Consider the following 15,617-nt stretch of genomic DNA (forward strand, 5'->3'; position numbering starts at 1 on the left):
GACTGAGCACCATTGATTGTACCAGGTTACGGAAAACAGTTCTTGGGAAGAAAGGTCTTACTCTTTTTAAATTCCACATTGAGTGGAACATCTTCTTGGTTGTGTTTTTCGTGTGGTTCTTTCCAAGAATTTTTAGGGTATCCGAAATTGGAAGGTTCAGATTTGGTGTGTTAATGGCGGTAAATTTGTTCTTATTATGTTGAGAGGTGAGTACTAGGCATTGGGTTTTTTCAGCATTAAGTTTCAGCTGAAATGCATCCGCCCATGAATGCATGATATGAAGACTTCATGTCGTTGATGTCGTCGGAAATCTCCTTTAGATCTTGTTTAAATGGAATGTAAATCGTTACGTCGTCTGCGTATATATATGGGTTGAGGTTTTGGTTTGATAGTAGTTTGGTCAAGGCTTAAAATGACATCAAATGACCCAATTCAAACTTCACTAGCCCCATATATGTCTCAAGCATAAAGACTAGCCACATCCTAAAAAAACCACAAAATGAAACAAATAGGCCAATTTATTTTGCAAGGACTTCCTACTTTCTGTACAGGAGATGCATGTGGGAAGACAACATATGAATCTGAATCAAACCTTATACAATTGTCATGCTCCTTTATAGAAGTTAGAAAAATAACTTTAAACAGTAAAAAAAAAAATCTGATGTTCTGCTAACTAAATATTTACTATATATCTCGTTCAACCATTTTTGGCTTTGTTATTTAAGCAAGATATAGAAATGATTCTGGCTTTGTATTCTCATATGAAAAATATCTCTTTTCTGGGTCAAACAATCTGATGTATCTAAATCTTTATAAAGTGAAACAAGGGAGGAGAAAATTTTTATTTGACTGTACAGTGAAACCTCAGCTATCAATGCATTAAACAATGACACGGGGACCCGAAGTAACCGCGGGGACGGGGCGGGGATGGGGCCAGAGCCCACAAGGACAGGGACAAACCTTTTCCCTATGTCATTCTCTACTTTGAAGCCTGTTAATGAACTGGGCTGTGGGGACAAACCTTTTTCCCTATGTCATTCTCTACTTTGAAGCCTGTTAATGAACTGGGCTGTTATTTATGTTTGAGTGATGCAGACAATGATATTTTGATGTTTTGGAAAAACAAGCAAACATGCTGGCCACAACTAGCAAAATTTACATGGGGGATGCTGTACATTCTGCTACTAGCACATCTTCTAAGAAGACATCTTCTATTGAAGGAAGACAGGAGAGCTAGACAGTGCATCAAAGGGCATATTTCTCCTCTCTAGGGCATACAGAACGGCTTGTATTTTGTACCCCTGGACATTTTAACAGGGTGGATTAGCATTCCTTGGGGTAGTAGAAATCAGCTATTGTTGGGGTTGGAAGGGTAGAGGGTGGTGGTGGTAGGAGGGTTTATTGTAGCTGCTCATTGTTATTATTGTTTTCTATTTGTAATTTATACCCAACAGTTGCACAGCATATTGTTCCTTTTTATATTTAAAAAGATTTAAATATAAAATCATAATTGTTCGAGGCTTCTGCAGATGAGGACAGAGCCCATGGGGAAGGAGCAGGGACGGTGACAAACTCTGTCCCCGTGTCATTCTCTAATGCATAGCTCTTCATTAATTTCCCTTGTACATGTCTTATGAAGTCTGAAAATGTTTAATATAACTTGTTTAACCCAATTGTTCTTAATCTCTAAGAAACTCTTCTGGGCATCTGCTAGGAGACTGAATCAGTGTTTAAAGTCAAACTGATGATCATTGGTAAGGCAATGTTGTACTATAGGTCTATCAAGAATCTTTTTATGCAGCTGTTATGTTCAAAAGAACATAAGAGTAGCCAAACTGGGTCAGACCAATGATCCATCTAGCCCAGTATTCTGTTTCTAACAGTGGCCAAGCCAGGTCACAAATACCTGGCAGAAACCCAAATTGTGGCAACATTCCATGCTACAAATCTCAGGGTAAGCAGTTGCTTCCCTATGTCTATCTTAACAGCAGTCTATGGCCTTTTCCTCCAGGAGCTTGTCCAAACCTTTTTTAAACCTAGATACACTAAATGCTGTTACTACATCCTACGGCAAAGAGTTCCTGAGCTTAACTATTCATTGAGTGAAAAAATATTTTCTCCTATTTTTTTTTTATTATTTCCATGTAACTTCCCTAGTCTTTGTGCTTTTAGATGAGTAAAAAATCGATTTACTTATACTCTTTGTACACCATTCATATCTCCCCTCATCCATCTCTTTTCTAAGCTGATGAGCCCCAACCTCTTTAGCCTTATCTTATACGAGAGCAGTTTCACTCTATTGTGGATTTTCTTGTGTATTGTGAGGTCTGCTTTCTGCCTAAAGCCTTTACCACACTCTGGGCATGTATATTGTTTCACTGCAACATGGATTCTCTGGTGGACTGTGAGGCTGTCCTCAATGACGCTTTTACCACACTTTCTATATGCAACTGTTTTAACTTCTGAATGGATTCTATGGTTCATTGCTAGACCAGTCCACCAGAGAATCCATGATGCAGTGAAACAATATACATGCCCTGAGTGTTTTAAAGGCTTTAGGCAGAAGGCAGACCTCCCAATACACAAGAAAATCCACAATAGAGTGAAACCATTTACATGTTCTGAGTGTGATAAAAGCTTTGGTTAGAAAGAAAGCCTCACATGCCATCAGAGAATCCACACAGGGATAAAATCATTTACATGCACTGAGGAAAAAACTTCAGTTGTACAGCGCTGCGTAACCCTAGTAGTGCTTTAGAAGTGTTAAGTAGTAGTAATTGTAATGTTATAAAAACTAGAAAGCTTGGCATCAGGTAGCATAATGTAAAAGTGCCATCCCAGGAAAGCAATAGGGCACCCTAGGGGGCACTGCAGTGGACTTTGAAAAATGCTCCCAGTACACATCTCACCATTGCTGCCTTTCCTTGTCTGCTAAGCCTCCCAAAATCCACTACCCCTAACTGTACACCACTACTATAGACCTTATGGGTGAAGGGGGCACCTATATGTGGGTACATTGGGTTTGTGGTGAATTTTGGAGGGCTCACAGTTTCCTTCATAAGTGGAACAGGTAGGGAGAGTTATGGGCCTGGGTCCACCTGTCTGCAGTGCACTGAACCCACGACTAGACTACTCCAGGGACCAGCAAGCTTAGGGTTACCATATGGCTCCAGAAAAAGGAGGACGGATTGAGCCAGCCAGGTTTTACTTCCATTGCTTTCAATGGAAAGCAATTGCGCCAGCCGGGTTTTACTTCCATTGCTTTCAATGGAAAGCAATGGAAGTAAAACCCGGCTGGCTCAATCCGTCCTCCTTTTTCTGGAGCCATATGGTAACCCTAAGCAAGCTATTCTGATGGACCTGAGTATAACATCTGAGGGTGGCAAGTAATGTTTTTCATCACATTTTTTTGGGGTGGGAGGGGGTTAGTGATCACTGGGGGAATAAGGGGTGGTCATTCCTGATTCCCTCCAGTGGTCATCTAGTTATTTAGGCAACGTTTTGTGCCTTATTCATTTTAAAAACAGGTCTAGCTCAAAACGTTTTAGTCCTGGGCGTTTTTGTTTTGTTTCATTATGGCTGAAAGACGTCTAAATCTTAGGAACGCCCAAGTTCCACCCTGAACACACCCCTGGCACACACCCCCCTTGAGATATGAATGCACATCTGGTGGACTTCAGAGAAAAAAGCCGCATTGAGCCTGCCATGAGTGGGAAAAGCGCGGGGTACAAATGTAACAAAAAAAAAATACATTTCATTTGCGGATTTATCCCAGATAGTAGCTTAAACTTGATCAAGTTATGATCACTGTTTCCTTGATCACTGTTTCCTTGGGAACCCAACACTGCCACCTCTCGAGTATGCCCTGCACACCACCAAGGACCAGATCAAAAATGGCTCCCCCTCTTGTCGGTTCCTGGACCAATTGCTCCAAGAAGCAGTCGTTTATTACATCTAGAAATTTTATCTTCCTGGCATTCCCTAATGTAGTGTTTATCCAATCAATATTGGGGTAACTGAAATCACCCATTATTATAGCTTTGCCCAATTTGCCAGCTTTCCTAACCTCTGTAAACATTTCTTCATCTGTCTGTTCATTCTGTCCTGGAGGATGGTAGTACAGCCCTACAAGAATACTCCTTCCCTTCATACATGTAATTTCTATCCATAATGATTCAATGCTGCTGTTTCATGTGGAATGTTTATTTTATTTGACTCAATTCTCTCTTTAACATATTGTGCAATCCTCCCTCCAATTTGATTCCCTCTTATCATTGCGATACAATTTTTACCCAACACAGTGTCCCATTGACTGTCCTCTTTCCACCAAGTCCATTACAGGTTTGGAAAATGTCTTGTCTGGGATCAAAATCATTTTCCAAAACTGTAATGGAACAAGATCAAATTTGATGAGGGTAAAACTGGTGAAATGAGACTTTCAGTTTGAACACAGTTTGCATTGTACTGGGAGTTCCAGAGAAATAAGCTCCCCCTCAAAAATTGGCCCAATGCATTTCTATGGGAAAAGAAGTTCTTCTGCATCATAGAAACTTAGATCCGATTTGGGCTGGGTTTTCTGGCTAAGCAGAATATAAATGTACCTGAGCACTATTTCAATTAAAGAAGTTAAAGAAGTTGGCGAAATGAGACTGAGTACCGAATATTCGTATTCGATTTGGCTCCAAATACATTGTTTGCATTCGGCCAAACAGTGATTTAAATTCAAATACGAATAATCCTGGGCTCTAATATTCTAAATCCTAATGAAATACACACTTCATCTCTATTTTCACGTTGCTTCTTTTATTATGTTAAAGTTCAATGCCTATTATTCGTATCTGCCCGAAAAGTAAAACACGAGATTTGAAACAGCTCTATTCTCAACCCCTTATGTATATAATTCTCACTAACTTTCAGTGGGTTTGGTAAGAATAAAAGAGGGTTGGGAACACTTTTGAGAAGAGTGATACTTTAATCATAATATTATATGATTTCAACCTAACTTTGTAGCATACCACTGATGAATTTTAAAAAATGAGAAGCCAATGAGGGTTTCCATTGGTTTATACCTTACCATGTTTCAGGCTGCTCCAGAGATTCTGTATCAGCCACATATGCTGTGATATTCTGAGAGGCTCCTGGCATTATGGTCTCATCTACAGCTATGCTCTCAGAAAGCGTTGGTCCAGTTATGACTGGTCTTGAAATTGCAGAGGACTCTGAAATATTAGAAAAGTATGGCATGCATCAAAACAAAGGGATGTGCCAAACTATCTACCACATTCAAAAATACAAATAACCATTAAGTAAGTGATTACATGACCAAATTAGATGCAGAACAGTAATTCATTTTTATTCACTTAAAAAGAATCTGTGCAGGGGCATTTTCAAAATGACAACTACATCAGAATTGGGACATCCTGCTCATAATGTCCAAACAAACCTCCATCTCACAGCCATTTTCAAACAGGAAATATGTTGGAGGAAGGAATGGTTTAGAAGGAATGGTTCCGTGGAATTGTTTAGAAGGAATGGTTCTGTGGAATCTTAGCGGAGATTGGGTGGCGACACCAGTAATTGGAAACAAAACGGGAGCTGGGCAGACTTCTACAGTCTATGCCCTGATCGTGACTGAATAGATAGGGATGGGCTGGAGTGTAAATTTTAAGGGGCTTCGATGCTAGCTTCACAACTTAGTACAAGAACAGTACTGGGCGGACTTCTACGATCTGAGCCCTGAGAAAGGCAAGGACAAATTAAACTAAGGTATACATATAAAGTATCACATACCATGTAAAATGAGTTTAACTTGTTGGGCAGACTGGATGGACCGTACAGGTCTTTATCCGTCATCATTTACTATGTTTACTATGTTACTATGTTAAGTTTGCTGTTCAAAAATACGAGAGAACGTCCAAAACGAACATCCATTTTACAAACTGAACTCTCCAAATAATGAATGCCAAAATCCAGGGACAAGGATGTCTGTCTGGCAGCATTTTAACAAAAATAGCCACCCAGACATCCATGCAGAGCAGAAGGGCAACCTAGTAGTCAGTGACGTGGACTGTAAAACAGGGCACCCAGGTTCAAATACCCCTACAGAGAAAAACCTATTGCACCTGACTGTATATCAGCTCAATAGCCTTCAGGCATGCAGGTGTCATAAATATTTAGGTACAGTGGGCACGTGTTTGTTTCTGGAGGGCTCACAATTTAATTTCGAACTGTCTTGCTCTGCCTAATCCCAAGTTTGCCCTCTATAAATCTACTCAAAATTCTGCATTTTTTTTTTTCTATCACCAAAACTATGGAATGATCTTACACCTAAAATTCACTCTGAACTGTCTTTTGCCAAGTTTAGAACTCTTTTAAAAACATATTTTATTGGGTTACACAGGAGCCTCTGACATACTGGCAATGGCGTAATAGATTTCATGCCTTATTGTTGATGGAGGTCTGAGCTGTCGCTTTGCGATTCAAAAGACAAAAAGAATTATATCTTACTTGGAAAAATTATATACAGGCCCTTGCGCCCCGCGCCCGTAGCAATATTATTAACAGGTTGGGGGACCCTCGCATTCCTACATGACAAACTCTGTAACATAAAAAGGTGGCCTTACATCCCTGTGACTAAGGAATTGATGCTTCAAGGGGGGAAGGGGGGGGGAGGGAAGAAATACAATAAGTTGAACGGGATAATGAACGAGGAGGGGAGGGGGGCATCTTAATTCATGATGAGATTCACCATCTAATGTTCTGTAGATTTGTTAAGGGATGTGATAGGATGTTATATTGCGTTGGGAACTAATGGATGCTGTTTTTGATAACTTTATTATCAGATTACATACAAAAGTTTGGAAAAGTGATGACGATGTTGGTCTAAATCAAACAAAATTTGTTCATATTATTTACAATGTTGGATTTGTATGTTTGGAAATGTCATCAATAAAAATTGTTTTAAACTAAAAAAAAAGATCAATAAAGGGAGGGGGGAAAAGTGATTTATATATAAAAATTGATGACAGGTTGAAAATATACCCACAGAGAAGAACAGGTGATAGACAATTTATGTGACTTTAAATGGGATAGTTCATTGTTGCAATGTTATTGTGTGAAACACACTGTTTTGATTGCTCACCTACACATGTTTGTGATATTGTATATTCAAAATGTGGATGAGAATTTTTGTTTGAGAATGTCATTAATAAAAACCGTTGAAACATAAAAACATATTTTAGACTGGCTTTTAATGTCCCACTGTGATGGCATTTTTTCCTGGCCCTCGTTGCCTCTTTACTCAGTGGACCCGTGTGGCGATGTGTTGGATGGGACGTCTGATTACTTTGTTGGAGCAGTAGAATTGACCTATTGGTCAGACTGTATGTGTTCTTGTGTGATTGAAGTCCTACTGTCCTTTTAACAAATGGCATTTCTTTTCCTATATTTGTATATTGTTTTTAGATTGTAAACCGCTTAGACCTCCAAGTCAGAATTAGAAGTACAGCAACTTTTTAAATGAACATAAAGGAAAAGAAAGACAGCTGAAGTGGGAATTGAACTTGGGTCCCCTGGTTTACAGTCCTCTGCACTGACCAGTATGCTACTCCTCAGATCTGCTTTGCTCAGAATGCCCTTAATATCTAATGCTGTCATAGACCTTTGTATTCCATTCTGGTATCACTTTCAGGGGACAGGAAGGACAGCAATCACTGGGGGATTCATGAGGCGTCATGCCTTAATCCCTCCAGTGGTCAGCTGCACAATCAGAGCACCTTTTTGAACCCTGGACGTGACTGAAACATGTCTTAATAAAAACATCCTTTTTAGACTTGGACATTTCTTCCTGTTTGATTACTGCTTTTGGACATCCTGATTTTGGGCCCTCCCTAGTCCTGCCCGAGACATGCCCAAAACATACCCCCTTGCTATTTGGACAAACTGCAGTGTAGGACGTCCAAATTTTGCCTTTACAAAATCGTAATTTGGACATTTTGGGCAGATGGATGTCTCAAAATTGGGTGTGGGGGGGGGGGGGGGGGGGGGGGGAACCAACCAAACATTCATGTACTTTCAAAATCAGCCCCAAATACTGGTTTTTTTTTCATTACAGTTACAGCTAGAAAATGAATATTACAGAAACAGCACATTACATGGATAAAGGTGTGTCGGTTGATATTGTGTATCAGGATACAAGATCTCCCACTGGATAAGGAATGGAAAAAGAGGTGGTGGCATAGCTATAATCTACAGATCCCAACTCACAGTCACAACAGCCGCCGAATCTATACTTCCCCTACTCGAAATTGCTTCAGTCAGAATCAACCATCCAACTCTACAAGACCACCTTAACCTTATCCTGTTCTATAGGCAATTGACAAGACTGTCAAACACACCTCATGGATTTCATATCAAACACCTGCGTTTCCTCCCAAAACCTCCTCATTGCAGGTGACATCAACCTACACCTTGAAGATGCTAACCTAACAAGCGTGTGTGAATGCAAAGACTTCCTTCAACTATGGGAACTCCAATGGCCAAACGCAAACCCCACCCATATCAAAGGACACACACTAGACTTAATCACATACAAATTCACACATGATCTAAGCATCACAGTAAAAGATATAAAATGGACAAGCATACCATTGTCTGATCATTACAAAGCGAACCTCTCTCTTCACTGGCAACCAAAAGTTTCACAACATAAACAAAAACAAACCACCTACACCACAAGAAGCAGAATAGACCCACTACTATTCTGGCAACAAGTCTATGATAACGAATGGACAACAACAACAGACTCAACCCAATTTCTCCATGATTGGGACAACAGATGCAGAATCACACTAGACAATATAGCACCACTCCAAACCAGAACCTCACATAGAAAGCAATCAATACCATGGTTTACTGAAGAACTAAAAGAGCTAAAGACACAAGTCAGAAGACTTGAACGTGCATGGAACAAGAAAAAAAGACGACCCTACACTCAACGCCTGAAAGCAACTACATAGAAAATACAAATACACTATCAGACAGACCAAAAGATCATATTATAAAGCTAAAATCGGTCCAGGCTACAAGGATACACATAAATTCTTCCAACTCGTAAACTATCTACTAAATACCACACCAGTTACCTCCAACAACACAGATACCCCATCAGCAAACAACCTGGCCTGCTACTTCAACGAGAAAATCATAAAACTACGAATTACTATACCCAATAACACAATCGATTATGCAAATCTCCTAGAATGTCTAGACCCAATACATGGCGAATACCCAGCAGACCGATCATGGACCAACTTTGACACGCTATCGATCGAAAATGTCTCCCAATTACTCAGAAGATACGCCAAATCACACTGCAAACCAGACATCTGTCCTAGTAACCTGATAAGAAGCGCCCCTCAACAATTTATAACAGACTTCACGAGTCACTTGAATTACATGCTACAACGTGGTCTTTTCCAAAAGGATAAAGGAAATATCTTACTTACTCCACTACCTAAAGACACGAAGAAAAGTACAAATGACCTAACCAACTATCGTCCAGTAGCATCTATCCCATTAATAACCAAACTTATGGAAGGTGCAGTGACGAAACAACTCACTAACCACCTAAAGAAATACTCAATCTTGCACGAATCTCATATGCAGATGATGTCACGATCTACATCCCATTCAAACAAGACCTAAAAGAAATTACCAACGAAATCAACCAAAGCTTCCAAATCATGCACTCCTGGGCGGATGCATTCCAGCTAAAACTCAATGCAGAAAAAACACAATGTCTTACACTCACATCACAAAATAACACAAATAAATTCACCACCATAACCACCCCTAACTTCTCCCTCCCCATCTCAAACTATTTGAAAATTCTGGGAGTCACCATTGACCGAAATCTCACACTCGAAACCCACGAGAAGAACACAACAAAGAAGATGTTCCACTCCATGTGGAAACTCAAAAGAGTAAAACCCTTCTTCCCAAGGGCCATCTTCCGAAACCTGATACAATCCCTGGTACTAAGCCACCTGGAATATTGCAACTCACTCTACGCTGGCTGTAAAGAACAGACCATCAAGAAACTCCAGAGAGCCCAGAACACTGCAGCCAGACTCATATTCGGAAAAACAAAATATGAAAGTGCAAAACCCCTAAGAAAGAACCTACACTGGCTTCCACTGGAAGAACGTACAACGTTCAAAATATGCACAATTGTTCATAAAATCATTTATGGAGCCGCCCCAACCTACATGCTAGATCTGGTGGACCTCCCACCTAGAAATGCCAAACGATCCTCCTGCACCTTTCTCAACCTACACTTTCCCAGCTGTAAAGGGGTCAAATACAAACTAACACATACGTCCAGCTTCTCCTACATGAGCACGAAGATGTGGAACGCATTACCAACTCACTTGAAAACGATTAACGAATTAAATAGATTCCGCAAAGCTTTGAAAACCTCTCTCTTTAACAAAGCCTACCACAAAAACGCATAATGACTAGAACACAACCCTTACACTCCTTTATTCAGAATGTCTCACTGTATAACTGCATAACCTGATCCTCTTGTCTTCTTTATCCCTTTGTAACACCAAGTGTATTCCTTCTCTGTTACGGCGATGCCATAACAGATCTCTGTAAGCCACATTGAGCCTGCAAATAGGTGGGAAAATGTGGGATACAAGTGCAATAAATAAATAAATAAAAATATTCAGCCAGGGCAGTGAGTGCTAAAGTTATCCAGCTGACTAACTGGTTATTCAGTAGCACCTACCTGGTTAAGTGCACTGATGGATAATTTTGCTTTGTATATCATTATTAAAATTTGATATACCACCTGGCTTTAACTTTAGGATTTTTATTTCTGCAGCCAGACTTCTAAGAGTAAGTTTAGCTAAAACAATCTGAATTCTAACCATACCTGGATTACCTCAAATTTTGCCCCGTTCTAACCAATTGAACTTTGTCTTGCCAATAAGTTAAGTGGGCAAAGTGAATCATTCAGTAGAGGTGGGTGGATTGTGGAATTTTGAACACCAATGTTTCCCAGGTAACTCAAGGCTGATACTTACTCCCAGAAAGGCTATATGTAACTTGAGACTACCTCTACTTCAGGAACAGACTGGCTGTTCCCCCAAGCCCTTAATACATATGGTGACCGATTATCCACTAACTCCACACCTAGACTAGCAGCATATATCCTCAGGCAACTTCTGAGTCTGTCTCCTTTCACATTCATCCTATGCCCCCTCTTTCCAGAGCTTCTTTTCAACTCGTGCATTTATGCCACAGAGGTATTTAAACATATCTATCACATCTCTCCTCTTCTGCCTTTCTTCAAAGTATACTGTATCAGCCTGGCACAGAGTCAGGGTGCAGCGTAAATCAAAAGAAAACTTTATTGCTGAACAGACAAACAAAACAGCAGTCTGTTTCTGTCACAGACTCAGAGCTTAGAATGGCAACAAGTACAATAACAATGGTTTCTCCTCTCTTCAGCAGTCCTATTTTGTCAGGCTTCTACAGTATAGTTCAAGTCACTTATGCATAAATCCAGGCCTCTAGTTAGGATACTCAGGTCTGAGCCCCATAAATAAGAAAATGCACTCTTCTCTGTAGTCTTTTATCCCTTCTCTTGTAACCCCTGTGTGGTTACTCTTTACCCCCAGGTGCAAACCTTGGAAACAGAGCCACTCTTAATCCCCCACAGGTTCTGCAGCCCAGCCAATACCATGGGAATAGGATTCCTTCACTCCAGGTCCTCCTCCAGGAGACCTCTGTACTCGGGGCCTAATTTCTGGAGACATCTTCCCTTGGGGCCTTTACTATCTACTCAAACCCTGACCTGAGCCTCGCCCCTCTGACACTGAAGGTTAGTGCCACCTACCATAAGATGGCTTAACTGCAACATCAGTAGAGACACCTGCCGTAATACTAATCACTCCTTCACGTACCCTTCCCCTCATTTCAAACCCCAGAAGGAACCCAGAAACCTCTCTACTGCTAGGAATCACTGGGACCGTCACTGGACCACAATCAAAATGCCACCCGGGACATGCCGTGCCTCTATTTATTTATGACATTTGTATCCCACATTTCCCCACCTATTTGTAGGCTCAATGTGGCTTACATAGTACCGGAGAGGCCTTTGCAGGCTCCGGTGTGAACAAATACAGGGTGATATTGTGGTAAGATCAAGTTCATGTGGCACAACCACATTAGGGAATCGGAGAACGGAACAGTTGTGTTATGTCCATTACGTGCTTTAATTTGGTTGTGTTGCAGAGATTAGGCATTTAAGTTGGATGGTAGGGTATGCTTTTTAAACAAGTTGGTTTTTAGCGATTTCTGGAAGTTTAGGTGGCCGTATGTCATTTTCAAGGCTTTTGGTAATGCGTTCCACAGTTGTATGCTTATGTAGAAAAAACTGGATGCATAAGTTGTTTTGTATTTAAGTCCTTTGCAGCTTGGGTAGTGCAGATTTAGATAAGATCGTGTTGATTCGGATGTATTTCTAATTGGTAAGTCAATCAAGTCTGTCATGTAACTCGGGGCTTCCGTAGATGATTTTGTGAACCATGGTGCAGATTTTGAAGGCGATGCGTTGATTGGGAGCCAGTGTAGTTTTTCGCGGAGGGGTTTTGCATTTTCAGATTGTGTTTTACCAAATATAAGACTAGCTGCCGTGTTTTGAGCGGTCTGAAGTTTCTTTAAGGTTTGTTCTTTACATCCCGCATAAATTCCATTGCAGAAATCTAAGTGGCTTAGTACCACTGATTGTATCAGGTTATGAAATGTTTCTCTCGGGAAGAATTACTTCACGCGTTTGAGTTTCCACTTTGAGTGGAACATTTTCTTTGTTGTGAATGCCACTTGGCTCTCTAGTGTTAGGTTACGGTCCATTGTAACGCCAAGGATTTTCAAGCTGTCTGAGATAGGAAGGGTGTGATCTGGGGTGTTGATACTTGTGGGGATGTGCACGCTGTGTTGGGATGAGAGGATGAGACAATGATTTTTTTCTTTATTGAGTTTTAGTTGAAATGCATTCGCCCATAAATCCATGACGTTCAGGCCGAGCTTGATTTCACTGGTGATTTCTGTCAGTTTGGTTTTGTAAGGAAGGTATATTGTGACATCATCTGCATATATGAAAGGGTTAAGGCCATGGTTGGATAACAACTTGGCAAGTGGGGTCATCATTAAGTTGAATAGGATCAGTGATAGCGGCGATCCTTGCGGTACTCCACAGTCTGCTTTCCACGGTGATGATATGTTTGAATTTGATTTTACTTGATATGTTCTTGTGGTTAGGAAGCCCTTGATCCAGCTAAGTATGTTTCCACCAATCCCGAACTTATCTAGTAATCTTATTAATATATTATGGTTTACCATGTCGAATGCACTAGACATGTCGAATTGGAGGAGAAGGATGTTTTTGACTGTTGCTATTTCCTGCTTGAATTTGGCTAGAAGAGTGAGTAATACTGTTTCCGTGCTGTGGAGGGGGCGAAAGCCTGACTGTGATTCATGTAATATTGAGAATTTGTTTATGTAATCTGTAAGTTGTTTGTTACCATGCTTTCCATCAGTTTGACCACCAACGGGATAGATGCTACTGGATGGTAGTTAGTGATTTCGTTTGTTTTTTTCTTGGTATCTTTTGGTATTGGGGTGAGTAGGATATTGCCATTTTCTTTAGGGAAGAGGCCTTGCTGAAGCATGTAATTTAGGTGGGATGTGAGGTCTGCTATGAAGCTGTCAGGGGCGGATTTCATTAGGTAGCTGGGACAGGTATCTAGTTTACAGTGAGTGTTGGAAAACCTACTAATTGCCTGGGTAACTGTTTCGACTCTAAATGAACAGGGTAAAGTAACCACAGCAGCCATTAGGCCCATTCACACCGATGGTCACAGGCTGTCCAAGTCCCCATCACAGGCATATCTACTACTACTACTACTAACGAACATTTCTAAAGCGCTACTAGGGTTACGCAGCGCTGTACAATTTAAACATAGAAGGACAGTCCCTGCTCAAAGAGCTTACAATCTAAAAGACAAGAGAACAATCTAAAGACAAGTGAACAATCTAGAGGACGAGTGAACAGTTAATCTGATAGGGTGGATAGATTGGGGCATTCTCGAGCGGTTAGGCGCCGAAGGCAGCATTGAAGAGGTGAGTTTTAAGCAGAGATTTGAAGATGGGTAGGGAGGGGGCATAGCGTAAGGGTAAAGGAAGATTGTTCCAGGCGTAGGGTGAGGCAAGGCAGAATGAGTGGAGCCTGGAGTTGGCAGTGGTGGAGAAGGGTACTGAGAGAAGGGCTTTGTCCTGTGAGCGGAGGTTGCGTGCAGGAACATAGGGGGAGATGAGGGTGGACAGGTAGTGAGGAGCCGCAGACTGAGTGCATTTGTAGGTAAGGAGGAGGAGCTTGAATTGTATGCGATATCTGATCGGAAGCCAATGAAGTGATTTAAGGAGAGGGGTGATATGAGTATATCGGTTTGGGCGGAATATAAGACGTGCAGCAGCGTTCTGAACGGATTGAAGGGGGGATAGATGGCCGAGTGGGAGGCCGGTGAGGAGTAAGTTGCAGTAATCAAGGCGAGAGGTAATGAGAGCGTGGACGATAGTTCTGGTGGTATGCTCAGAGAGGAAAGGACGAATTTTGCTGATGTTGAAGAGGAAGAAGCGACAGGTCTTGGCAGTCTGTTAGATATGCGTAGAGAAGGATAGGGAGGAGTCGAAGATGACTCCGAGGTTGCGGGCAGATGGGACGGGGAGGATGAGGGTGTTATCAACAGAGATAGAGAGTGGAGGAAGAGGAGAAGTGGGTTTAGGAGGAAAGACGAGGAGCTCGGTCTTGGACATGTTCGGCTTCAGGTGGTGGTTGGACATCCATGCCGCAATGTCGGATAAACAGGCTGATACCTTGGCCTGGGTCTCCGCGGTGATGTCAGGTGTGGAGAGGTATAGCTGGGTGTCATCAGCATAAAGATGATACTGAAAACCATATCCATTCCAGTTGAAGGAAGCTGGATCGGAGCTCCATCCATGGATTGTACTGCTACCTTCACTTCCAACAGCCAATCGTAATCCACCTCTTCGGAATGGCTGACACGTCTAAGGCAGACCACACTCGGCTGCAGTACTTCCTGTGTCTCCAAGATGCTCACAACTGGGAATATGAATAGAAGCATCACTCTCAATGACCTCATTAAATGCCACTGTCTCTTCTTCCTTTGGGTAATCACTCTATGTGATGGACTTTTCACAAGGGACCAACATTTGAGCTAGGGCCCACCTATAAGGTCAGTGTACTGGTTTTCCTTACATCTTCATCACCATTCTTTACAATGTCAGTCAGGCTATTCTCCCCATCTCCAGCTCTAGCATCTGGTTCTCTTGAAGTTCACAACATGCCAAGTCATCAGTTGCCTGGACAAGATCATTCTGGAATACAGTTCTCGATTCAAGTTCACAATGCTCTTGAAGCAGCGTGACCTCCTGGTAACCAATTTGAAAGGCAACCACCAAGCCCCTCTGGTCTTCAAGCTCTTAGGCCAGTGGCCTCTTAAAGCTGTCCACTTTATAATCCAGCTCCT

At 41.5% G+C, this 15,617-nt stretch overlaps 1 protein-coding gene across 1 annotated transcript in view; it reads right to left on the bottom strand.

The window, feature by feature from the left end:
- NBN (nibrin) overlaps nt 1-15,617 on the bottom strand; it is a 136,527-nt gene that overhangs the window by 41,412 nt on the left and 79,498 nt on the right. Inside the window, 1 exon segment of the mRNA XM_030216354.1 lies at nt 5,075-5,219. Within this exon segment, the coding sequence (XP_030072214.1) occupies nt 5,075-5,219 (145 nt within the window).

This window comes from Microcaecilia unicolor, chromosome 1, assembly GCF_901765095.1.
Source record: "Microcaecilia unicolor chromosome 1, aMicUni1.1, whole genome shotgun sequence".
Taxonomy (NCBI): Eukaryota; Metazoa; Chordata; class Amphibia; order Gymnophiona; family Siphonopidae; genus Microcaecilia; species Microcaecilia unicolor.